Source organism: Ammospiza nelsoni, chromosome 5 (genome assembly GCF_027579445.1).
Source record: "Ammospiza nelsoni isolate bAmmNel1 chromosome 5, bAmmNel1.pri, whole genome shotgun sequence".
Lineage (NCBI taxonomy): Eukaryota > Metazoa > Chordata > Aves > Passeriformes > Passerellidae > Ammospiza > Ammospiza nelsoni.
This window is the reverse complement of record NC_080637.1, coordinates 37405576-37431067: the sequence shown is the minus strand read 5'-3', so window position 1 is coordinate 37431067 and position 25492 is coordinate 37405576. Positions and strand designations below refer to the sequence as shown.

Here is a 25492-nt window from a genome sequence, read left to right as displayed (position 1 = left end):
GAAAGAGGGCTGTCCATCTTTCCATTGATGTCTTCATTAGATGTTGCTGAGTGACAGTAAATAGCTCTGCAGTGTGTTAGCTTCTTACTACATTGAATGATAAACTATAAAACTGAATTAAAATATCTGATGCTGTTTCTTGTTTTGTGTATTTCAAGGGTCCTAAGGGTGAAGCAGTTGGTGCTATAACTCTGCCATTGCCCAGCAGTTACTTGATCATCCGAGCTGCTTCAGAATCAGATGGTAAATAGACACTTCATTGATTTTCAGCAGTGAGAAAGATAGTTTCAATTGTCTTATCATGTCTGTTACAACACTTTGATTGCTGTTTAATTGTTGTTAAGGTTCTCCTTTAATTTAGAGCATGCAGTTATGATGGTACTAGTACTTTTTCATAGTTATTTAAGGAGAATATTGATCTGAAGAAGTTATTGAACTCCTTGCAGTTGCCTTTTGTTGACAGGGTAGAGGAGGGCAAAAGGGTTATCTGTGTTTTATCTATATTAATATATGTCTAAATATCAAGCTCTAAATATCAAATGCCTTTGTAAAGTGCTAATATGGCTGTATTCTTATTGAAGCATTTCTGTGTTAAGTGCAGCAGTTGCAGAGAGTTCTAGTAGTCAAAATTTCTTCAAAAAGTAGTTTTGTAAACACCCTTCACTGGGAAGGTGGTGATCAGTGCAACTACCTTCTGAAGTTACGATGTGAAAAAAATTTAAGACTGTTATGTAGTTGTTTCTGGCAGGAGGTTTTCATCTACTGCTTAATTAGGCATACCCCTGCAGACTTTAAAGATAGGACTCTCTCTGCCTTCTGTATTGAGAAATGGATTAGATACATCGAAAAGAAGAAGTAAGAAGGGGAAAAAATACAGAAATTTGTTCAGTTACTTTTTGCAGAAAATAATCTATCATTATAGCTCTTTTTCCACACTATTATCATATTACTTGGGCAAATTTTGCCAAATGATGTGCTTACTCGTCTTTATAACTAGAGCAGAGCTGCAGGCAACTGGGGGCATTCCACAGTCATGTCCTGGGTGGAACCAGACTTACATCAAGGAAGAAATGCTGGAATATGCTCTAACAAAATCACTATTTACCTTGCTCTCCTTCCCTGAAGCATCCCTTGCACTGAAGCTGGGTGCTTGTGAGTTGTTTTTATGTCCCCACCAGACCATAAAATCCAGTACATGGAACATGGAACAACTGTGATGTGTGTCTTCAAAGGCAGTGCAAGCAGGCCCAGAGGGCTGATTTTCCTAGTTAGCAAACAGAAGTGGTACAGTTCTGTTAAATCCTTAAGATTCGGTCTAATACTAAATTTATCTTTAGGCAGGTGTTGGATGGATGCTTTGGAGCTGGCACTGAAATGTTCAAGTCTCCTGAAGCGTACAATGATTAGGGAAGGTAAAGAGCACGATTTGAACTCCTCAGCTGACAGCAGTCATGTCTCTTTCTATGGTCTGATCCGTGCTAACAACTTGCACAGTGGAGAAAACTTACCGTAAGTGAATTAATTACTAAACCTGATTGCTTTTGGGCAGAAGCTTGTAGTGATAATTTTGCCACAGGGAGGCTAAGGCTGCTTTTTTTTTTTGCTCCTGAGGTACATGCCTTATTTGCAGTGTGTTTTATACCCTGCACATAAAACAAAAAAATCCTTTTTTAAGCAAAGTGGAGCCAGGGAAATTAGGCCTAAGGAACTTGGAGTATTGCATCAGTAAGTTTAATTACTCGGTTAAACCGTTCAAAATAAAAAAAAAGAAAATTTTATGTTGGTGTCTCTTGTTAGCTTCAGCGGAAAATCAGAAACTTAGTACACATTACAAAATTTGGTAGATGTGAATTTAAGTTGCTGTTCTTTAGTTACAGAAATGAAAACTCCTTTATTTAAATGGTTTCAGCATGAATCATCATATGGATGAATAATAATTCAGTCACCTTATGATTAAATGCATTAAAGTTAAAATTGTCTTATATCACCTGTTATCTCATGTCTGAGCACCCTTCAGTCACTCCCTGATTATTTTAATAAGCACTTTCAGCCATGTTTTTGTGAGCACAAGCTTCTGTGGAAGTAAATTAAGTGTAGTGAATGAATGGCTGTAGTGGGATGACGGTGGCTGGATGCCAGGCACCCACCAAAGCCTCTCTCTCTCACTACCCTGTGCAGCTGGATAGGGAGAGAAAATTTAACAAAGGGTTCATGAGTCAAGATAAGGACCAGAAGAAATCACTCACTAAATGCCATCACGGGCCAAACAGGCTTAAATTAGAGATATTAATTGAATTACTAAAAAATTACTCTGATTACTAAAAAAATCAGAGCTGAATAATGAGAAGTAAAATAAGACCTTAAAAAACAGCTCTGGCCTACCCCTCCCTCCTTGCCCAGAGGCACAGACAGGTAGTGGGGGTTTCCAGCTGCTGCTGAGGGAGAGGAGTCCACCCTGGGGTCCCTCCCACAGGAGATGGTTCTCTGAACTTCTCCAACATGAGTTCCTCCCATGGGCAGCAGTTCTCCACAGCTGCTGCCACTGGGGCCCCTCTTCCACAGGGGCAGTTTTCAGGCACAGCCTGCTGCAGCATAGGTCTGCCACAGGTCCTACCAGGACACTGCTCCAGCATTGTTTCCTCTCCCAACAGGTCTGCAGGTCCCTGCCAGGAGCCTGCTCGAGCACACGCCTCCCATGGGTTTACAGCCTCCTCTGAGGCATTTACCTCAGTAATTTTCCACCAGTTCAATATACTTTGTGAAGATTTAGCTGTCCATTTATCTTTTCTTGGTAGGCAGGACATTTGTACTGCTGTTAGGAGTGTGCTGGCCCAGAGCGAGACCTGGACTAGGAGAAATGCAATGCTTTTAATGCAATTCTTAGATGGTCTGAGAAAAGCACAAAAAAGGTAAATGCTTGCCCCCTGAAACAGTTAAAGACCCTATCCAGATGACCAAGCTTGGCTCAGCTGCAGTTTAGTGCCTTCTTTTCACTCATAGGAACACTATAACTGCTGTGTATAATTCAGCTGAAGATCTACACTCTGGAATAGTAGTTTAATATCAACTGCTGGCCAAGATTATAATCACAGCAATTAGCTACAGCTGTTAAGTCTAATTAAGACTAATGCTTTAATTAAGTACATCTTCTGGTATAGCATATTCTTAGAGTATTCAGTGTGCTTAACTGTCTAAAGAGCAAAACTGGCAGGTCTAGCTTTAACTGGGTGGCAGAAGAGGGAGAAGAAAGGTGAAAGCAATTTTAACTTCAACTGAGAGAGAGCTTTTTAAAGTAGATTAATAGCAAGAGAAGGTCCAAGGAAAACCTTGGACTGATATTTGTTGAAGATGGTCTCCTGAAAAATAGGGATGAAGAAAAAGCAGGCATGTTCACTGCTTCCTTTTTTTTTGCCTCCGTCATTAATACCAATAATAGACTGGTCTGCCTGATCTTCTTGATTTGGAGGCCTGTGAGTGCAGGATCAGTGATTTTCAATTTGGCACTGAAATTGTAAGAGACCAGTTGTATCAGCTGAATGTTTGTAAGTCCATGTGGTCTGATGTGATTCATCACAGAGTAGTTGGAGGAGCTAGTGGATGTTATGACAGGATACCTCTCAATTGTCTTCCAAGTGTCTGGGGAGTCTGAGGAGGTCTCCACTGACTGGAAACTAACCAACAGTATTCAGATTTACAAGAAAGGCCTGACAAAGACCCAGGAACCTATAGACCTGTGAGACTACCTCAGTACATGGAAAAATGGTGAAGATGATGGTGCGTTCTGTTGAAAGAAATTTAAAGAACAGTGAATTACCAGGCACAGTCAGCATAGGCAAAGTCCCATTTAGCTAATAAGATATCCTTCATAAGATAAGGTCAGTTGCCTACTGGATGAAGGTAAAGCAGTGGATGTAGATTTTTTTGGATTTTATAAGGCTTTTGATATTGTCCTTCACAGAATCATTCTGGATAAATTATTCAGCTGTGAGATGAGCAGGGTTGCAACATGCTGGTTGAAGAACTGGATGAATGGCAGGACTCAAAGGGGTGTGGTGAATGGGGCTACATCTGACTGGTGACACCAGCAGTGTCCCTCAGGGCTCAATCATGGGCCTGTTCTGTTCTGTGTTTTGGCCAGTGATCGGTGGATGTAGGAGTTGAATGCACTCTTAGCAAGTTTGCTGACAATACCAAACAGGGAGGGGCAATCATCAATGGCATGGAATTAAAGAAGTCCCAGTGCCCAATTCTGCACCTAGGGCAGGGTAATGCCAGGCACAAGGATAAATTGGCAGAGGAGTGGGCTGGGAGCAGCCCTGCCCTCCCAGTGGCCTGAGGTGACTGCTGGTCATGAGGCGGGCACAGGGGCAGTGCAGAGGGGACAGACATGGGTCAGCAGTGAGCCCTGGCAGCCAGGAGGGCAAGCACCATCCTGGCCTGCATCAAACAGACATTAACCAGCTGGTCAAGAGAGGTGATTGTGCTGCTATATTCAGCATTTGTGTGGCCTCAGCTTGAGGGGTGTGTGCAGTTCTGGGCCCCAAAATTTAGCAAGGTTATGAAGGTTCTAGACTATATTCTGAGGAGGAACAATGAATCTTGTTAAAGAGCTGGAAGGCATGGCTGGTGAGGAGGGACAGAGACCTTTCAGTTCATCTAGATTTTAGAAAAGGAGGCTGAGATGCAAACTTAGAGCTCTCTTACAGCTTTTTGAGGAGGGGAACTGGAAAGGGAGGTGCTGAATTCTTCTCCCTGGTATAGAAGCATGGGAATGGTTTAAAGTATCATCAGAAGAGGTTTAGACTGGATGTTAGGGAGCATTTTTTTACTGAGTGTATGGTCAGACACTGGAACAGGCTTCCTATAGAGGTAGTTGATGTCAGTATCATTTGACATTTCAGTGAGAAGAGTATACTATATGTTTCCAGCAGGGCTAGTTTGACACTCCTGCCACCTCAGGCTTGACACTGGGAATTTTAGTGTGTATTTTGTTAAGATCCTGGTTTGGAAACAAGGAAGTTGTGTGAAGTTGAAGATTCATTTAGCCTTTGTTTTTAATAGGTTAAATGACAGTGAAATTGAGAGGCATCACTTCAAAGATCAAGATACATACTCTGACAAGTCTGATAAGGAAAATGACCATGACCATGAGGAGTCTGATAACGATGGGCTGGGGAAAAGTGAAGAAAGCGACAGTGACACATCGGAGCGACAGGATGATTCTTATGTGGATCCAGAACCAATTGATATCAAGGAAACTACTTACTTAGAACAGAGTCATGAAGAACTTGGGGAGGTAAAAGGGCTGTTGATGTACTGAGCAATCAGCTTCTCCAAATAGTAAGCTGATATTTTAAGGGTCAGGCTACACTTGAAAGCTGACTTACAGGATCGGCTTTCATATTTTCAGCAATAATGTATAGAAAAGGTTCTGTTCACCCATGTTCTGCTCTGCTTTGCTATTCTGGTGCTAATGTATCAGATTTTAACAGAGATAATAAATTTACCTGGCATATTGCTCAGACAGAAGATACAGAAAGGACCTCCTGCAGCAGAGGTTTGTCAGGACTACTTGTTCTTTTGTTATTGCTTCTGTTTGGCTTTTATTAACTTAGTCCTCTTTTTTTTCTTCAAGTAAAATCTTCGAGTTGAAAGTCTGAATTCAATCTGACACTTGCTTTTTTTCTCCTGCAAGAGAGAAGTTAAGCTGTTGTAGTCTGCAGAATTTAGTGGAAGGCTTGCTGTGCTTCTGATGTCAGCTTGCATTTCAAAGATTCCTCAGAGCTGCTATTCCACTTCTGCAGGTTGTTTTACGTATTTGTCTATACAGGCAAATATGACAGGGATTTGTAAACCAAAAATCTTGATAACAAAAATTGAAATAAGTCATTTCAGAAATCTCCTCTTTCTCTTTAAGAGAAATGACTATGAGTTGTTTTTTTTTTATACTCATGGAACAAGAATATCTCATGCTTTAGTGCTTTCTAGTAAAATGTCTAAACAAAGCAGTGTTTTAGGAAAAGCTGAGGAGTTTTAAGTCACATCTTTTTGATTATGCATTTTAGAACTGTTCTGGAAAAAGGGATGCCTTTCCTTGCTTTTCCTACAACCATTGCTCTTAATTTCAGAAATTATACGGGATAATATCTCCCCTCTTCTTGGACAAAAAGGAGCATGGAGTGTGGCTGCTGGTTTTGCTCATTTACCCCTAAGTGGTGTATTTTCTATAAGGAAAACCACTGATGCTACTGGCTGATTCAAGGCAATGAAATACATAGATATGTCAGCTTTTATGGTTGGGAAAAGCTGGTAGAATGAACAGCCCTTTGGTGTTTAGGTCCTGCATTTGAGAAGAGAGAGTAATGCAGGTGATGCCTAGGAAAGAACTAAAGAAGGATTTCTGAACAACATCCTACCTCAAAATTTTCCAGCCTAGAGATGATGAAAACAAATGTGGTTTTTAATGCTGAGCAGTAAATCTATCCTACTTCATGAAAGATGTATCATAAGTGTATTTATAGAAACTGGTTCTAACTTCCATAGTTGCTTCAGCATCTCAGAGTGATTTATTTTAAGTATCCATTTCCCATCCTTACTGCAACCTTAGAACGTGTTGACCTGTCTTCTGGAGGATTGTTTGCTTTCTCCTTTCTGTAAGCAGTTCTTTGGTTCATCCTAGGCAGGTGAGGCTGCTCAGACAGAAGAAGTGTCAGAAGAAAACAAAAGTTTGATCTGGACACTACTGAAGCAAGTCCGGCCAGGAATGGACTTGTCCAAGGTTGTACTGCCTACATTTATTTTGGAGCCTCGCTCTTTCCTGGACAAGCTGTCTGATTACTACTACCATGCAGACTTTCTGTCTGAGTAAGTGTTTGGTTTTCATTTTTAAAATTTTTTAAATTAAAATAGGGTAACAGTGTCAGATGTTGCCATTTTCTGAAAGCTGACTGTCTTGAGAGCTCACATGGTACATCTTGAAGTCTGGCCCCTCTTATAATTTAAGAGCAGTCATGTTGCAGGCATTTCTGGTTTAGGTTCTGAAGACTGGTTGAAAGACTTCTGAAAATGAGTTTAATTTTTTTTCTCCAAGAAGCATATTTAAAATGACAAACCAATACTAGTTAATTTTTTAATACAATGATTTACAATTGCCAGCTCAAATGTAGCTAATAAATTACACACTGTAAATTGAAATATTTTTCAGCTCAGAACTGTGCATGTAAGTAGACTGGTAGTAAAAAGATACTCAAGTAGTAACCTTCTCAAACAGAAGAACTTGAGTGGGAGTGGGACAGAATTTAATGTTACAAAGAATAAACTCAAATATGGAAATACAATTTCTGCCATTTTAGTTGGACTTCAATTTTCAAACAATTATTTGAAAACTTTAAATTTGGTGAGATCAGGCTGAAAGTTTTACAGTAGTGCAAATCACAGACCTGTTTTACTCAGCTCACAGATTCAAGATATGTCACAACAATTGATAGCATGTTATAGATGATGCAATACTGATACTTGATCTGTGTTTTCTGTTTCATAGAGCTGCTCTTGAAGAGAATGCTTACAACCGCATGAAACAAGTAGTGAAGTGGTATTTGTCAGGATTCTACAAAAAGCCAAAGGTATACTTTCACATATTATTTTGTCTTCAGTCACTGTGTCTATTTTGAGGACTTTAGGGATATGCTGGAGTAAGTTTTTCTTTTTTAATTTATATTTTAATGCATTTTTTAAAAAAGCAATGTTTTCATTGCTTACACAAACACATCATGGAAATTTTTGATCCCTAACCATGCTGAAAATAGACTAAATTCAATTGCATTTGTCCCTTGCAGTAGAAATTGAACTAAATATTTTTTATAAAGTTGAGCCAGTTCTATATTTACCATTATTCAGTGATAACAGTCTGAAATTGGAGGACTAATGTTTCTACCACTTCATTTAGCTTTGCACTAAATACTCTTCATAGTCATATTGCTGGGAAATAGTATTGACAGAAAGTACTTAGTACCTAACTTCAGACAAAAGCTCTGTAATGATTCTGGGAAAAAAGAAATAAAACAACCCCTAAACAAATCTTACATTCTTTGTGTCCTTATGTGTAAAATACTTTAGTGGATATACTGAATGTATGATAATTTTCCTAGAGTGAACAGCAGACTAATTGAGCATAATATTCAAATGATGAAATCAAGTACCATGTACTTCAGCATATATATTATGATAATTATTTTTTCCTATGTGTCTTCAGTGATAGATGATAAAAAGTTTTGTGACTTGTGTACCTGCACAGTATGGTTACTCTCTATTCAATTTCTGTTTAGGGACTAAAAAAGCCGTACAATCCTATACTTGGAGAGTTTTTCCGCTGCATGTGGATTCATCCAAGAACAAACAGCAAGACCTTTTATATTGCAGAACAGGTAAATGGAAAAAATAATTTTAAGAAAAATAAATGTATTGTACATTTGTGCAAGTTATATGCTATGGCAGTTTCAGAAAATGTACTGAAGTGTATGAGTAGTATCCTAAAACCTCTCCTGGTGAGCATAGTTTTCTTACAGTTGTCTCTTTTAAGTCTGCCTTCCTAAAAAGAGAGAGGGAGGAAGGCGTTTCTAATATTTCTGTTCTACTTCCCCTGGAACAAGTCAGTGCTGGTTTTCTTAATTCTTGAAATTCAGTAGGTGATTGCTCAATCTTTATAAAGATTTTAGTCAAACTTCACATATATTAACTGCATTCTAATATGTGCAGCCTGAATTTTGCATTGTCATTTTTAGCTCAAAGCTTATACTATATTTACTATGTTGCTTGTTTTTGTTTGTCTCAGATATGTATTTTTTTTCCAACAGGTGTCACATCATCCTCCAGTATCTGCCTTCTATGTTAGCAACCGCAAGGATGGTTTTTGCCTTAGTGGTAGCATTCTGGCCAAATCAAAATTCTATGGTAAATAATGGGGCTTTTTGTTTGTATGTGTATTGAGGGATGCAAAATTGGTGCATGTGTTTTGGAGCTGTGTTTTGTGACTGAAAGAAGGCTGTTAGAAGGGTCAGTGTTTTGGTTGTGGTATTGTCATTTCCTTACAAAGTTTTTGCTACTGGTCTTCAAAATTTTAATTTCTATTTTTGGAGTGTTTTAATATTTAATTGGAGACACTGTGTATTATAGTGGCTTCACTAGAGAGGATAGGTTGCAGTGTTAATATACTGATGTTCTTAATTGTATTGCTTAGTTATTAGGAAGCGTTGGCTGTTGTCTTGCAGAGGGAGAAATGTGACTGTCTGTCTTTGAATTTCAGGGAATTCATTATCTGCCATACTAGATGGAGAAGGACGCCTAACGTTTCTAAATAGGGGAGAAGATTATGTAATGACAATGCCATATGCCCATTGTAAAGGTAGTGGTTCTTTTCATTCTCTAGATGGCAAAGTTATGAGAAAGGAAGCTTGTTATTCTAAATAGTTCATTATTCTAAATAAGGTGCTGTGTTGGACTCAAGCCTGTCATCTGGAGGAGACTGTTCTGAAGATTGGTGGCTCTAGGCTTCCACATATTTTATCAGGAGAAAAATACATCTGTTGTTTAAGCCATGTTTTCATTTTTGACACAGGAAAAGAATTTTTCATGACTAGTAAGAAATAGTAAAATCATATATATAGTTATCTGTCAGTACATGATATTAATTTACTGTTTGAGTTGTCTTTTATTAGAGCAGCTTTGAGCTTTTCCACTATTTTCCTCTTTTAAACATAAAAGCCAATGTAGTATCTACACTACAGCATGATTTGTTTATAAATTATGAGCATTTGCCCTTAGTTTCACTATGGGAAATGGGTCAGTGCTTTGTAAAGTTTTCTGGAAGGTCGGTAATAGCACAAAATAGCTTGCAGAATCGCTCATTTTTAGGCTGTAACTTACTCAGTATTGTCTACCTATATACTCCAGAATTCCCTTTCAGGATACACAGAATCACACAGGAAAGGTCATCTGAAAATAAAAGTTTTCCTCTGGCACAAGCATGTTTACTCTAGAAATTGTACCCAAGTAACTTAGGGTTTTGTTTTGTTCAATTAAAAGCATTTGTTTTAGCTGGAGGTTTTTGTTTTGTTTTTGTTTTTTTTTTTTTTCTCTTGCAGGAATTCTTTATGGGACAATGACCTTAGAGCTTGGAGGAATAGTCAACATCACCTGTGAGAAAACTGGCTACAGTGCAACAATTGAATTTAAACTCAAGGTTTGTGAACACTGTGAGTGGGCACAAGAAGGAGAATGAACATAATGTCCATTTACATAAGCTAAACAAAGGTTTCTGAACCACTTCTAGGTGGCTTCTGAAAAATGCATTTGCCATCCTTGAGGTAGAAACTGATAAAAAAAACATTTTCAAGAAGTGTGCACATGGAGAGGGAAGTTGTATTCAGTTGAAATTATAGGGGAAACATGAAAGTTGGGAGGCTGTGTTAACTGACAATTTGCCTTGTCAGCCCACAGGATACATGTGCAGCCTGTCAAAAGGCCAAAGAAAATCCCTGGCAATCGTTACTGTTTCTACAAAAGATAATCTCTAGTAACAAATGGTCCTTGGCAAAGCCATGAAATTAGTGTAGCAAATTATTGTGTCCTTCGGTATATCGTGTCACTGTTTTCTGCCTTATTTTCTGTTTTCTTTCTTTCAACATCTGCTAGAGAATACTTTTACTCAGAAAATCTTCTAAGAAGGAAAGAAGAAACTATGTACTCTGGTTTTAGACTTCTTTAAGATCAATAAGTAGAAGATACAATATTAAAGATATCAGGGCTGTTTACGGCACATTTCATAAATTCACAATATGTTATTAAAATAAACTTGAAACCATTTGTTTTTGTTTTGCAGCCTTTTCTGGGTAACAATGACAATGTTAATCAAATATCAGGGAGAATTAAGCTTGGCAAAGAAGTTCTGGCTGTTTTAGAGGGTCACTGGGTAAGTAGTGAGTGATGCTCTTTTATAAATTCTGGCTGACAGTTGAGACAGGTGAAAACAGCACTTAAATGCAAAAAAGACTCATGTTTTTAAAAAAATGAAGTACTGCTTTTGCAGAAAGTATTCCAGGAAGTATAGAATCAACATTGTTCTATTTCCAGCTCTTAAAAGATGGAAAAGTTTAAGTAGTTTACAAAGAAAATTAAATGTTCCTTCACAATGATCTTGTGAAATGTTTTGGTATATGCATTAGTACTATGAAGAATTTTTATGGCATCAGCATGACATATTTGAGGTTGTTTCAGATCTGGTGAGGTGACATGGCATCACTCATTTTTGAATGTAGTAATGATTCCATTGCATCTCTGTTCCAAGCTAGAACCTAGCACAGAGAGCAGAAATTGAATTTTAAATTTAGCATATCTAATTATTCTTAACTGCATGCATTCTAAAGAAAAGAAATTCTTATTACAAAAAAAAAAAAAAGCTCATGCCCTGTTTTTTTGTTATTTTGACACTCTGAGATAATTACAATTAAGAAACCAATCATATCTGTTACAGGACAGTGAAGTTATTATTAGTGACAAGAAGACAGGTGTTTCAGAGACATTCTGGAACCCAACATCTGAGATAAAGCAGCGTAGATTACATAGATACACTGTGAAGTTTGAAGAGCAAGATGACTTTGAATCAGAGAAGTAAGTTCACTATAGAACCATGTATTTATTTTTCTAAAATAAAACTCATAATCTTCTCCAAAATAGAAGCAAATTATCATTACTTTCCCATATTTGATGATACTAGCCTTTGATAATAAAAGAAAGTAACACTGTTAAATATAAGATCATTATTTATATGGATTAAGTCAGAGAAATCTTGATAGAAATGTAGATAAAACTTCTATTAAAATGGTAATATTCTCTTTGGAGGGTGGTCCATTTACTTAGCCTATAATTGAGGAAATTGTTTGCTGTTATTTCTGTCAACCAGATTGTGACTCTGGTGATTCTGTATATTGTTCATTTGTCAGGCTTTGGCAACAAGTGACAAAAGCAATAAATAATAAAGACCAAACAGAAGCTACTCAGGAGAAATATATTCTGGAAGAAGCTCAGAGAAAGAGTGCCAAAGAAAGGAAGCTTAAGGATGAAGAGTGGGCATGCAAGCTGTTCGATCAGGATTCAATCACAGGAGAATGGCACTATAAATATGCTGAGTGAGTCCTGGAGTGCTTGGTAATGTTGCTGAGCCTCTTCCTGTGGTTTCAGCAGCAAAAGAACTGATACATATAGCTTATTTATGTATAACAACATAGCTGTGCTATGCTCTAGATTTTTTGGGGCATGTCAGTTTGGTGTTTGTCCTCCCTTTTTTCCCCCTAGACTGACATCTGTGCAGATTTTCCCAAACTGGAAAATATTGTACATATGGGCATACCAGCTGGAAATCAGAAAATCTAGTGTCTGAAAATCAGAGAAGCCTGTGCATAGTTGGATTGAGCCATTTAATTTGTTATATATTAGAATAACTCTAAGAATAGCAGCTTTGCAGCAATAGTTAATGCTGGGACGAGGTGGCTCTGCCTGGCTGTCAAATCTGTCCTGCATGAGTGTCTGTGAATCTCTTTGTGTGATGCTCTGGGGCAGAAGCTGAAGATGCAGCTGTCTCCCTGACTGCTGGAAGGATGTATTCTGTGTCCTCACCAATGTTGCAAAAGTCAGCTTGAAGCTGAGCCCTTTACAAGTGATGGTTTTCACAGAGCACCCATGTTCTGCTGATTTTCTTTTCAGTACCCAGCATGCTTCTGTGTTGTAGGGATTGTAAAATTTAAAAGGCCAACAATGATACAATGAAATTAGGTAACTCTGAATCCATGGATGCTGGAAGCATATTCCAGTGGCTAAACATGGGAGGCCTTTACCTTTCTATACAAGAACGGTGATATTAAGGTCATAGCCTAAGTGTATGTACGGGGAAGAGTACAAGAATCCTGAGTACTCTACACATCTCAAGCAAATTTGGAACTTGGAGGTTTCCTGGAACCTAACAAGGAATCTCTGTATTTAACAACTCTCAGTTAATTCCTTTCCCATTTCATTGGCTTCTTATTAAGTTTGTGCAGACTTTCACCACCGAAAACATCGTGCAGCAGGGAAATTCCCCAACTAGATCAAATGCTCAGTGAAGCACCCTCTCTTGGTTTGAATCCTCTAGTGCTGTTGATGCCTCTTCCTGTTTGAGAGTTGGGAACAGTCCAGCTGAATAGACTGCCCATACTCTTGAACGCTGTGCAAAACCATTAGGAAGAGGACTTTACTTGAAATCTGTTAGACTACTTGAAATCTGTTAGACTTTAGAACCTATCTTGTAAATCTGCGTTATTCCTGATGTCCTTGAGGCCTTGTGCTTCAAGGATGTGTCACAGAAATTTTGCTATGTACCAGAAAGCAGTCTGCACTGACAGCGTTCCCTGGAAAAAGCCTCTCCTTTCAAGCATATAATGTTGGCTCACCACCTGGTCCATGTAGAGAGCAGTCTTCTACACTTACTGTGAAAGATGTGTTCAGTGAGCTGGAGCATTTGTTAAGGTATCTGGATTATGGATTTAGGCATCTGGATTACAAATAGAGAAGAGAGCAATGCCTAGTTCTTAACCCAGTTACCTCAGATGACATTTAATTCAAGTCAGGTTAAGCTAAGATGTGAGTGCAGACCTGTGTTCACAACATCTGAAACAGCTACAGCTATTTAAAAGGCATGCAGAAGGACACAAAAGGAAATCCCTGCTCAATATACTCTGGCTAAAGCTCTGCGTCAGAACATCCTTCCTGCAGCTCACTTGCAGTTTCTGTCCTGAAAGCTCTGTAATCACTGGTGACATTGGCGTTTTCCTTTGGCTGCTTGTTGTTCTCCAGTGAGTTATGTGTCTTATGCTGTTGTGGTTTTTAAAATTCTGAATCAGACTGTAATTGATAAAGCACTCTTAAAAATCAGAACAAGAAAACTGTGCATAGCTCGTTAGCATCTCATGAAACCAGTCTCAATTACCATTAGCTGCTTTGGGATCAAAGCAGGTTTGAGGCAACTGATTCTTAAACTCTCCTTCATAGGCATATTTGAAAAGGAAAAATGAAAACTCAACAAAAAGCAGTCTAAATATTTTTAAATTCCTCTAATTTCCCTGTAGTTCTAAAATAATAACTGTATCTTAAGCAGAAAATCTTTCATGATTCAATCAGATATGATCGGCAAAAAAAAAATCATTATGGTATTGTTGGTTAATGTAATAGTTTGTACTCCTATCAGCTGGCTGGGGGTTTGATCTGGACATGAAGTTCATTTTTTAGCTCTGTTGGCCCTGCAGGTTAAGACTGGACCATAAGTAGAAGATAAGATCATAATGCCATATCTGATTTCTGTGTAGTGAGAGTTTTAGCCTCTTCATACTGAGTAGTTTCTGAGCAAGGAAATATTTCTTATTGAAATTACTGTAGTGTTAACATTATTTACTTTGTCTAGTACCAGACCATGGGACCCTTTGAATGATATGATCCAGTTTGAGAAAGATGGTGCAATCCAGACAAAAGTTCGACATCGGACACCAATGGTATGTTCCAGTTCTGACAGCACATGCAAGATCCAGGAACTTGTATATATTGTATATTATGTGTATAAAGATCATTAGAGCATTGGGATTAATGGGAAATGTTGTTTACACACAATATTCAAAGTCTTTCACTTCTGTGTTGCATCCTAAGCAGCAGAAGTTACTTGATTGGGTAGGAATATAAAATATGCAAACTTGAGCTCAGCAGTTTAGTGTGTATTTTCCCTTAAATGGGAAGATGCACAAAATTCAGACTGCTAATACATAAAAAATTTTAACTTAGACTGCTCTTAGATATTGTGCTTTTAACTGTCATTGTTGGAATGTGCTGCTTTGCTACAGTTCTGGTTCTCTGGAAATAACACACAAATTTATGAATTTTAGGTTACTGTTCCAAAAATCAAACGAAAGCCATCCGGTCTGAAGAAAGGAGAGTGTGGTTTCTCATCCCCAGAGCCTGATAACCAGGACTCCTCTGGGAGTGAAGGTACAAAAAGATACATTTACTTACACAAATAATAAATTTATTTGAAGCTGAAGAGTTCAGTGTCATAAGTACTCTTCTTATCACAATGTTTTTACAATATTTTAGTTCTATCCAATGTGAAGCATGTTCTGGAAAACAAAGCAGAATGTCTCATGGTTTTGATTGCAAATTTTCCTGTCTTTTTAAATGCAGTGTAGGTAGGCTTAAGTGCTGTACATATTTAATATCTAGGGGGAAAGAATGATGTTCATAAACTGTTTTCTTTCTTTAAAATTTACTTTAATTTGTAGATTAGTATGTGGCTAGAGGGTAAATTTTTCTTGTTGATAATGTTTGCAGAAGCTAAACAATATGATGAGTGTTTAAAAGATATTTCAAGCACTAAAGTTGCTGTTCTGTGGTATAGGTGACTCTGAAATAAAGTTTTCAATAGAAGCTAGTTAGAAAATTTTCTCCTCATTTTTGCTACAGGTTTAGTTTGTCTTTTGCACTTTGTTCCTTTTATGGCAGCAGTCACTTCAGTCAATTACATCTGGCTTTTGTATCCTTCTAGCACAACTTATGAAGCATAATACAAGAATAAGGAAAAAAGGGACAGACCTTGGTGAACTACATAGTGCCATTGAGTCTATAAAGGAAACACAGGAAGACATTAAGAGGTAGTACTAATTAAAATGCTTTAAAATTATTTAGAGAATAGTAATCTTGTAGGATTTTTTTTTCTCTTAGAGGCTGGTATGCATCTTTTCTCAAATATTGATTGCTCATTGATGTTTCAACGTTTTCCTCTAAAGCTGCCTTCTGTAGGGAACCCTAACATAGTAGAAAGTGTCAAATTGTCTAGTCTGTAATTTACAATTTTCTATCTTACAGGGAGATCATGGCGCTACGAAATAGAGTCACTTCTAATTCATCACCCTGGGACTACCATTCCTTGCAGTTTAAGCACTATGTCTTCATTGCACTTATGGTTCTGCTACAGCTTATCATTAATGTCTTGTTCAAATAAGAAGTGTGAACAAGGGCCTTCTTGAACTGGAATGATCAAACTTTTACTGGGGACCATATTTTAAGCTGGACTTTAAATGATGCAATATTATGTAAAAGAACTGTGTAGCAGCAACTTACAGAACTTTGCCTCAGCATTCATGGTTCAGAATCATACTTGTGTCTACCCACTTGCAGTAAGAACTGTGTAAGTGCCAGTACACTCTTGCTCCTGGTGTGTGCCTCTGTCTCGCAGTCATATGACATCAGCCTTGTGTTTATATTGCGTCACACGGATGAATCTTCACCACAGAATAGATCAAGTTCAACACTGAGGTCAGACCCCATAGGTAGGATGTGAGTCCTTTATGGTAGAATGATAAACAGGCATACTTCATTACATATATAAACTTATCATTTTTGTAACAAAAAGTTTTGAAGTAGCCATCAGCTTTTGTAAATGGCATTGGGTGTTTGGAAGTAAACTTTTGTTTAAGGTCAAACAAATACATTATTATAGGAAAAATTGTGTGTGTTAGGAAATGGCAAGTAAAAAGTCTTTGGGAAATCTGCAATATAATGTCCTTGATTAGTTTTGGAAGTATGAGGTTTTTATCCTGAATTACTGTAGGCTTGTAAGCCAGCTGTTTTATAGTTTTAAAACTTAAGATTCATCTTAAAAACATTCCCACATCTACTGTACAGAGCACATTTTTAACAGTACAGCAGCCAGGGAGGTACTGTTTTGGTCTACTCTCTCATGAATTGCAAATGTCAAGGATTTATGGTATGTTTGTAAGTCTTGAAAAATCTACAGCTTTGGATTTACATTTGTTTATGGCCATGTCATGGTAAGCAGACAGACTGCTGATGCCAGGACTCATGGGTATTTTTGAAACAAAATGTCAAGGGGTATGTTTAGTGTGTAGCGTGAGCTGAATCTCCAAAAGGCAGTGTAGAATAGGATTCAGGCACTGTCATGAGCAGAGTTGCAAATGAACAATGTGTGTGTTTACACAGGGAAAGCTCAGAAGTTGTGTGATGGCTAACACCATGTATCTCAAAACAAGTAAGAGGAAAATCCAAGTGTTTGAAATCCCTCTGTACTGCAAGTATATACCACCTACCAGAATACATGGATGCACCTTCTTAGTATGCTATAGTCATACACATTCATGCAAAGCTTAAGTTTAAATTCAAAACCAGGGTTTCTAACATTTTTTATTTGAAGAAATATATGCATGTATAGAATTTGTAAAATTCCAGCCAAAAATGTAGTGCTGGTATTTATCTGGTGAGTTCCCTGTGCCAGTCAAGCATACCAAGGCAAAAAGGGGCTGTAGAAATGAAAAAGTATTTTCAGTACCCCAAGTGAGACAACAGGAGGATGAGTGGCACAGTGTGAAGGACAGCCAAGTTTGTTTTCAGAGGATCCTCTCAGGAATCAAATCCATCCTGGGCAGTGGAATAGTTTGAAAGTCATGTTTGGCTTTTTGCCATGGCCAGGTTATGCCTCTGCCTTGGGCAGCCTGCCTGAGTCTCCAGGTGATCTGCCTTTCTGTTCTGCATCAGTCTCACTAGTATTTAGTAAAAATACTGTTTTCTCGTTTGTCTGTCCAGTTTATATATTTCTGTGGCTGACACCCATGCACCTCCCCATATCTTTTACCTTTCCTCTTCTGTGGGCCTCAGCTGTGTGAAAGTCTATTGTGTAAGCAGTGAACTTCAGCATGTTTCGTACAGCTTCACATCAGCATGGTTTGGTCTTGAATATAATTTTTCTGGAACGTGTTACGTTAACCAGATCTTGTAGCCATGGGCAAGACCAAACCTGGTTGGACTTCTATTAAATCCACAGCTGATTTAACAGGGGCAAAATTTGTAAACATAAAAAGTCCTTTCATAAACAAACAAAATAATTACAAATGCCTCAGTCTCTAAATGGAAACTGAAGTTACCCATGTATGAAATGGCATTAAGAAAGCAGAGTATTACGGCATTCACTTTAACAGTCTTAGCCTGGAATTTGGCTGTTCATTATTGCATTCACATGTCAAAGCTTCACCTGTCTTAAGATCCATTACAAGCCTTTAAACATACTCTGAACATGAGAATAATCCAATGAGTGAGATTTGGGCAATAACTTCAATCCCCTAAAATAATATTCTGCTAAATTTGTGGTGCTGAAACTCTTGACTGATAGTTTCGAGCTTTTGTCTCCTTGTAAATAGAAATGTACTTCTGCCTTTTCATGCTGATTTTTTCAATCACTTCTATTGAAGAGCAGTGAATAACAGAGTTTGCATGCATTTTTACATGGACCACATGGTAGTGACTGGATTTGACCCAGCCAGCTGGCTGGCTGGCAGTGTTGGACAATGTCAGACTAAAAAGATAATCCATTGCTGAAGTTCATGCTTAGCTCACGATGAGTGAAAGACTTGAACAGAGCAAAACAAAATCCTTTTGCTTATTTTCCTTTTCAACTTATTTTTTAGAGTTGAATTCTGTTGAAAAAGTGGTTTTAGTGATGAACTGGAAAGGTGAAGGATGTGTGATGAAACTTCTTGAAAAGTAAGATTGCAGACTTCTGCAAGACTTTATGATTAGATAAATTCTGAAAAGTACAGTGAAAACCTAGTAATTTGCTGGATTTTGTATATTTCCTCATTTGAATAGAACAAAGAAACTTCTTCCCTATTTTTTACTGTACAGTTGGTCACAGACATGTATGGATCCTTTTTTTAGTGCGTCACCATTGTCCTCTTTAGCCATGATGTACAGCAGATCTTGACTACTACCTGCTTAAGACTGAGCTCTGCACATATATAAAAATTGATTGTACAGTTTGCAGATGCTTGATGCTTGAGGGCTGTGGCCTTCTAGTTTTTAAAGTTTATAACAGCACTTGTTTTCACATTTGATTTTGAATTCCTGTTTTGTTTGGGTTTTTTTCCTTGTACAGGAAATATCTGCAGAATTTGCCATGTGGTTTTGTTGGGTTGGTTTGTTTGTTTTCAGATGCACTCTATGCCTTTAATTTGCCATTTAGGTACAGATTGCCTAACTGGGTACAGATAACCTAAGCTAAGAAAAAGTAAATATGCCATGTGAAATACAACAAATATCATTTTCAGTAGATGATGTTTCTTGGATTTCATGTGTTGATTCCTTTTAAATAGTTGATATCACTTGATGAGGGTGTATAGTCTGGTTTTCGTGTCCTTCCTCCCACTTATGAAATCTCACAAATTATTTGCAAGGTTGTCTTGTAAAATGTAGTGGTTGTGGTTTCTTCTTTTTTGTTTGTTTGCTGCCCTTGTGTGCCTTTGGCAATTTTTTTTCCTCCCTAGATTCATGTTTATGAAACAGACTTTGTATGTCAGTTTCTTAAAGGCTGTTATTTTTAGCTATTACCATTGTTTTGTAAATAATGTGTAACAAAAATTCTGTACATCTCTACGTTTTAATTATTTTTATTTCAGGAGTACCCGCAAATCACAGAAAATTTAGCAGATATTCAAGTATTGTAAACAGTGCCTTCTTGATGGGTTTCTATGCTGTTCTGAGACATGTAAAGATTTGTCAAATTTGTGCCATATATAATACCAGATCTTTTGTGAGGGCTGTTGTGTTTGAGAACTGATGTTCCTGCTTAGTCATTCTCTGGGGGGGAAAAAAATCAGCTCTTAAAACATTACACTATTTCTTCTTTCTGGCTGGTGAGCCGAAAGTCGAGGATTTGGGATGTTTACAGTGAAGCTGCACTACTTTGTGGTAATACAGAAATAGCTCGAATGATGTAACTTCGGGGTGAGATTATTTGGGCTTTTTCTCCTTAACTTTTTCTCCTTTCTGCCCTACCCCGGCCTTTCGCTCTGCCAAGCGGGAAGATTAGCCCTCAGGACACAGCGCCCGCTTCCCCGTCCCGCGTGTCCCGCCCTGTCCGACACCCGGGATCACGGCTTTGTGTGAGGGCTCTGAGCTGTTACGGCCCGCCTCCAATAAAGATGTGTCGCACCTCCGCGTCTCTGGGCTCTGTGCGCCGCTCCCTCTCCCGTTCCTCCGTCCCTCCCGCGCGGCTCCCGCTCCCCGTGTTCCCCCTGTCCCGCCCTCCGCCGCTGCCCGGGCGCGGCCCGGCCCTGACGCTCGGCGGGCGGGCGGAAGGAAGGGGGGAGGGAAGGAAGGGGCGGCCCGGGCGCGGCGGCGATGGCGGCGGCCGGGCCGGAGCGGCCGCGCTTGTGGCAGGAGGCGGCGGCGCTGGCGGGCGCGGTGCGCGGCGCGCTGGGGCCGCGGGGCGGGCGGGCTCTGCTGCTGCGGCCCACGGGCGAGGCGATGCCGACGCGGGACGGGCGGCGGCTGCTGGAGGCGCTGAGCGTGGAGCCGCCGGCGGCCAGGTACCGCGGCGAGGGGGCCGGGCGAGGCCGGCGGGGGCGGCTCCCTAACGCTGGCCGTGTCCCCGCAGGATGATGGCGGCCCGCGCCTGCAGCCACCGCGCCGCGACGGGGGACGGCGCCAAGAGCTTCGTGGTGCTGCTGGCGGCCGTGCTGGGCGGGCTGCGGGCGGCGGGCGGCGGCGCCGGGCTGCGGCGGGCGCTGCGAGATTTCGAGGCGCAAGTGCTGGAGCGGGCGGCAGCGCGGGGGCTGCGGCGGCACCTGCGGCCGGCGCCGCCCGGGTCGCTGGAGCCGCTGCTGGAGCCGTACCTGGCCGGCCGGCTGGGCCCCGGCGAGCGGCGGCGCCTGGCGCGGCTCTGCGCCGAGATGTGCCGGCGCTGCGCCCCGGCCGCCGCCACACGGCCGCAGGTGCTGCGGCTCCTCAGCCAGCGGTTCGCGGAGCTGCACGCCGCCGTGCCCGGCCTGCCCCTGGCGAGCTCCAGGGTCCTGCCCGGCATCGTCCTCCGCAGGGACTTCGCTGCCTACTGCCCGACGGACGGGGAGCTGCGGGCCCTACTCGTCACCGAGCCCCTGCGGCCCGCCCTGACGGCCCCCGGTGTGGAGTTCGTTGTAGACTCCGAAGGTCAGTACCAGGCTTCCCTGCGCTGGATCGCTAAGAGGACAGAAGCCTTAATGAAACACTTGCAGAGTAACAACGTTAAGCTGTTACTGTCCAGTGTGAAGCAAGAAGATGTAGTTATCTACTGTGCCAAGTTATGCGGTGTGTCTGTGGTAGAGTGCTTATCCTCGGAGGAAATGGCCCTTATCAGTGAAATCACTGGTGTCTCCCCTTACGTGCCTTTTGGTGATACCATGGACAGAGAGATAACCGAAACTGCAGTGGTAACCTTTTGCCGGCCCTTGCTGCTTGTCTCCAAGAGATGTATCCACGTTGGCTTCGCCAGTGTGCGTGCCTTCCAGCCCCACTGCCTGATCCTGTGTGGGCCGGTCGATGGCGTTAATGAGCAACATGCTGCTGCTCTGCAAGAGGCGTTCACAATGCTGCAGCAGCTGTTCAAAACAGTTGATCAGAGGGGGGAATGGAAAGCGGAAGGTGAAAGCCAGAGTAAAGCCTCAGATGTTTACACTTGGCATTCTTCAGCGACTCAGAAACAGCTGGTAATAGAAAATACTTGTAATATTAACCAGGTTCCTGAATGTCAGCTGATAGCACCTAGTGACGAAACAGAAAGGAAAACTTTTCACCCTGATAAAAGTGATCTGCTGGTCCACAATCAAAAGAACCACAGCACTCCTGTGTTAGTGGCACTTAACACTGATACAGTCACTGCGTGTGAGTGCCTGGATGTTGGCAAAGGTCTAGAGAAAACATGTTGCCATATAGTTCCATTTAAACAGGAGGAGAGTTGTGCAGATGTTGGACAGGATTACTCCAACTGCCTCATAGAAGCAGGATCAGTTTTGCCAGTAGGAGGTTACTTTGAAATCCTGTTACATTATTATATTCAGGATTATGCAAAACAGTGTCAGCAGTCAGAGTTAACCATTGTATCTAACGTAGTTGCTGATGCTTTGCTAAGTATTCCCAAGGTTTTGTACCAGACAGAACGAGATAGCTTTACCAAATTCTATCTTGAAGCCATTAATTTACTCAAAAAAAATCAGCCACTGCCTGTAAACAATGAAGGCTTAGAGTCAGTGTATTGCAAATACCAGTTAGTCATTTCAGTTCTTCATTGTCTTACAGAGCTTCTCTCCATAGACTTAGTAATTGGTATTAGGCGGCCGCTCCAAAAAATTGAGGATCATGACTCAGAAGATGACACTTGAAATAATTAATAAAGAATGATGTTTATATGTGTTGTTTCCTTGTGTCTTCTTGTCAAATGGACACCCTCAAAAGTCCGTGCTAGAGACTAAAAGATGCTTCTTTTCTAAGAAGATAAAGGCTAACCAGCAGAGACTGTGGAAAACTGGGTTATGAACAATATGACCTTGACATTTTGAGCATGAGGGAGTGTAGCCATTTTCCACTGCAGATGTGCAGTGCCGTCTCTATCCCCATGCTGAGGATTCTGTGTACATTCAAGCCAAGGGTCAGCTTTCCCTCTTTTGGTGGATTGAGTGCTTTCACAAGCTAGATGTAATTTCTTTTCTTGGCATGTTTAAAGTTGCCAGTATGACAGGAGCCGCTGAACTTTCAAGTTACAAACCAAAGGGTAGATTTTGTAGCCTTCATAATTAGCCAGATTAATTTTTTTTTTAAATAAAAGTATTTTGTATACCTCATAATTTTGACTATAAAGGCAAAAATCTAACTTGTTAGCCTCTTCCCAATGAAGAATTTTCTGATAGGAGATGCAGCATTTTTATCTTCCATTGAGTTCATTTCAGTTAAACTAGAAGAGTTAAGAATAATTTCATACCATGACTTTATGGCAGCTTCTCTGGAAAATTAGTTTATATGGCATTGCTTAATACAACTCTTTGTTTTAACTACAATGGGTTGAGTTGTGGTCTTGGTATAAAAGGCTATGTACTTACAGGAAAAAAAATAAAGCAGTTCTGTTTGAAAAACTTGAGACAGTTCAGTCTTTGATCATTAAGGATGTTATTCTGGGTTTGTTTTTGGTTGGTTCTGGTTTTCCCTAATTCTTTTTTCCTTAGAGTTTTCACCATAATAATATTTGCTTTAAGTCCAAAGCACCTGCATGTGAACCTCCCTTTCTGCTGGGTCCTAAAAATTATAGGTTTGATGGAGGAGGTTTTTGAGTAACTTGACCAGCTGCAGCTGATAATGGTATCAAGTTGGTTCTGTGTGCATTTCCCAGTGTTGCATAATACTGAGAGTAATGGTTTTGTTTGGCTTTTTTTTTTCATTCTATTAAATAAAATTGAGTGGGGCTGTTTAAAGCCATAGGCATAAATCATATTTACTTGCTATACCTGAGATGATTACAACTAGAAAAGAGATTTTTTTTTTCCCCTCCATTAATTTAGGCTTTTCCTTTTTCAGTTTCTTCATAAGACTTAAACTACCCAAATTCTTTCAGGTGTTTTGTCAGCAATGCTTTGTTTGACTGCAACTTTCCATTGACATTTTACATATATTCCTGGTAATAAAAAACATGGTAATAATTTTTTTTTTCCTGACAAATACACTCTTACAGACATCTGCAGATGAATAATAGTGAAACTCAGGGCTCACTAGAGCGATTTCTGTACCAAAGAACTAAGGACAGTAATTGTTTTTGTTAGAATCTTTTGGCAGGTGTGGAGGTAGTGGAGAATTAAACAGGGAGGAAAAAGAATCCCATCCTTGTTGCTGCCATGTCCTCTTGGAAGCTCCTTAATATGACAGGTGTAGTATGAGCCTAGAGAAATCTCCTTTGTGGAATGTTCCAGTGCCCTGTTCTGCCTGGAGGGCGCTGGGAGCTCCCACCAGCCCTGGCGCTTCAGCAGCCACTTGGGTCTGCATTTTACTGCTGTAATGAGCTGATGAGACAGTTTTGCTCTTGCACAAGTTTCTGAAATACTCTCTTCAAACCACTGACCAACTTGCTGGCCAGAGAGGATTGATTTGCTCTGTGGTAGTCTAACTGCTGTGGCATAGAACATGTGAAGCCTGGCAGCAGCAGGGGTTCTCTGCAGAAGCAACTTTTGTATTCTGAATCAAGGTGCTGTCTAAATAAAGAGAGTACTGTGTCATTTCACTTTATACCATTTGCACGTCTGGTTACTTTCAGTACTGCAGTTTCTTTGAAAGGTTAAAAATATTTTGTTACGTGAACAGACTTCTGGTTATTTGATTTAAATTGTGTCATTCTTACTGGGAAGAAGAAAGTCCAGAAATTTTATCATATATAGAACTTTTGCATGCCAGAGATACAAAGGAGAATTAAAAAATGACAGTTATATAAAACTTTTTTTCTGACCTGTTTTTGGTGAAACCTCTTGAGTCTGAAGATTCATGGAGGCAAGAACTATATTTCTATGACTTCTCTGTCCTTTTATATTTTATCAATTATCTGTTTTCCATTTTGAACCACTGTTTTCCTATTCTGTCTGCAGAACTGGGATCATGGCAGGCTTTTCCCTTGGATAGGAATGTCCCTTCATTCTTTGTCCTGGTCTGCAGAAGTGGGTGCTTGCTCAAGATTTGGCTGTTGGGTTCCAGTCCTGGAGTCTAAGCTCATTACAAGATGTGCACCAGCTCAAGGGGGAAAAAAAGGCATTACCTTAGTCTTTGGAAAGAACAGATTTACTGCTGGATTCAGCTCTTCCTTATCCTTAGGAGTCTTCTTCAGTAATTAGCCTGGATGTAAACATGTAAACATCTTAGAAAATGTTTTGGGTTCACTGCTATCCCATCTGCCCCTTAAGAGAAAGGCTGCTTGTAGCCCTGAGAAGCAGCTCAGTCTGCCTGCTGGGCTCTGCCTTGGCTGTTGTCCCTGCCATTTCTGCTCTGCTGATGTTTGTCACCTGCTTCAGCAGCGCCCCACATTGCAGAGGCTGCCTGGGCTGTTCATGTTGCTCCTTGGTGCCTAAGCCTTAGGAATGCAATAGCTCGTACATCTCACAGCTATCCTGATTTTTAAAGCTGTCCCTAGCTGTAGCTTGCCCTTTGTCAGGGGGACAAGTGATCTCTTGTCACAGTGACAGGGATCAAAGAGGTTGCCTGGAACAGCTTGGGACAACATGTTTACTCACTCAAAACCACAGGGACCAGTGTGTTGGGGCATTCACTGGGGTTGTAACAGCCTATGGCTTTTTCTTCATGCACTGTTTCACAGAGATTATTTTTCACAATGATTCTATTATTTTTATATTTCTAAATATGGGTTGGCCTCCATGCAAAGTGGAAGTTAGGTACACATGGACATGTGTTTCCACTCCAATCTTGAAATAAGACATTAAGGTCACGGATGCTGATACTAATAGTGATGCTTTAAGTTTTAGCTTTCATATTTTTCAGATTCTGTACTGCCTTAGTGTGTAACTGTGAACTTCATATAAAGTGTTAGCAAGTTCTCTTCACAGTTCAGTTAGAC

General features: G+C 40.1%; 2 protein-coding genes across 6 annotated transcripts in view; both read left to right on the top strand.

The window, feature by feature from the left end:
• The window catches only part of OSBPL8 (oxysterol binding protein like 8), an 83076-nt gene extending 63007 nt beyond the window's left edge, over positions 1-20069 (top strand). For all 5 annotated transcript variants that reach the window (XM_059471523.1, XM_059471527.1, XM_059471524.1 and 2 more), the window contains 16 exons: positions 159-243; positions 1338-1509; positions 5062-5296; positions 6680-6864; positions 7541-7622; positions 8325-8423; positions 8853-8949; positions 9302-9400; positions 10140-10237; positions 10877-10966; positions 11528-11664; positions 11997-12182; positions 14486-14573; positions 14958-15060; positions 15614-15719; positions 15934-20069. In XM_059471523.1, the coding sequence (XP_059327506.1) occupies positions 159-243; positions 1338-1509; positions 5062-5296; positions 6680-6864; positions 7541-7622; positions 8325-8423; positions 8853-8949; positions 9302-9400; positions 10140-10237; positions 10877-10966; positions 11528-11664; positions 11997-12182; positions 14486-14573; positions 14958-15060; positions 15614-15719; positions 15934-16069 (1998 nt within the window). In that variant the 3' untranslated portion in view covers positions 16070-20069. The remainder of the gene's footprint in view (positions 1-158; positions 244-1337; positions 1510-5061; positions 5297-6679; positions 6865-7540; positions 7623-8324; positions 8424-8852; positions 8950-9301; positions 9401-10139; positions 10238-10876; positions 10967-11527; positions 11665-11996; positions 12183-14485; positions 14574-14957; positions 15061-15613; positions 15720-15933) is intronic.
• A 298-nt stretch (positions 20070-20367) lies between these two features.
• On the top strand, positions 20368-23018 carry BBS10 (Bardet-Biedl syndrome 10). The gene is made up of 2 exons (XM_059473362.1): positions 20368-20444; positions 20513-23018. Exons 1-2 carry the CDS (start codon positions 20383-20385, stop codon positions 22269-22271), a joined length of 1821 nt encoding a protein of 606 aa, XP_059329345.1. The 5' UTR covers positions 20368-20382; the 3' UTR covers positions 22272-23018.
• The last annotated feature ends 2474 nt before the right edge of the window (positions 23019-25492 follow it).

What these genes read in the sequence shown, in the direction of transcription:
- BBS10 (XM_059473362.1), top strand. Translation starts at nt 20,383, where the DNA reads ATGCCGACGCGGGACGGGCGGCGGCTGCTGGAGGCGCTGAGCGTGGAG. An exon ending in GTGGAGCCGCCGGCGGCCAG is followed by an intron (nt 20,445 to 20,512) that starts GTACCGCGGCGA and finishes GTGTCCCCGCAG; the next exon opens with GATGATGGCGGCCCGCGCCT.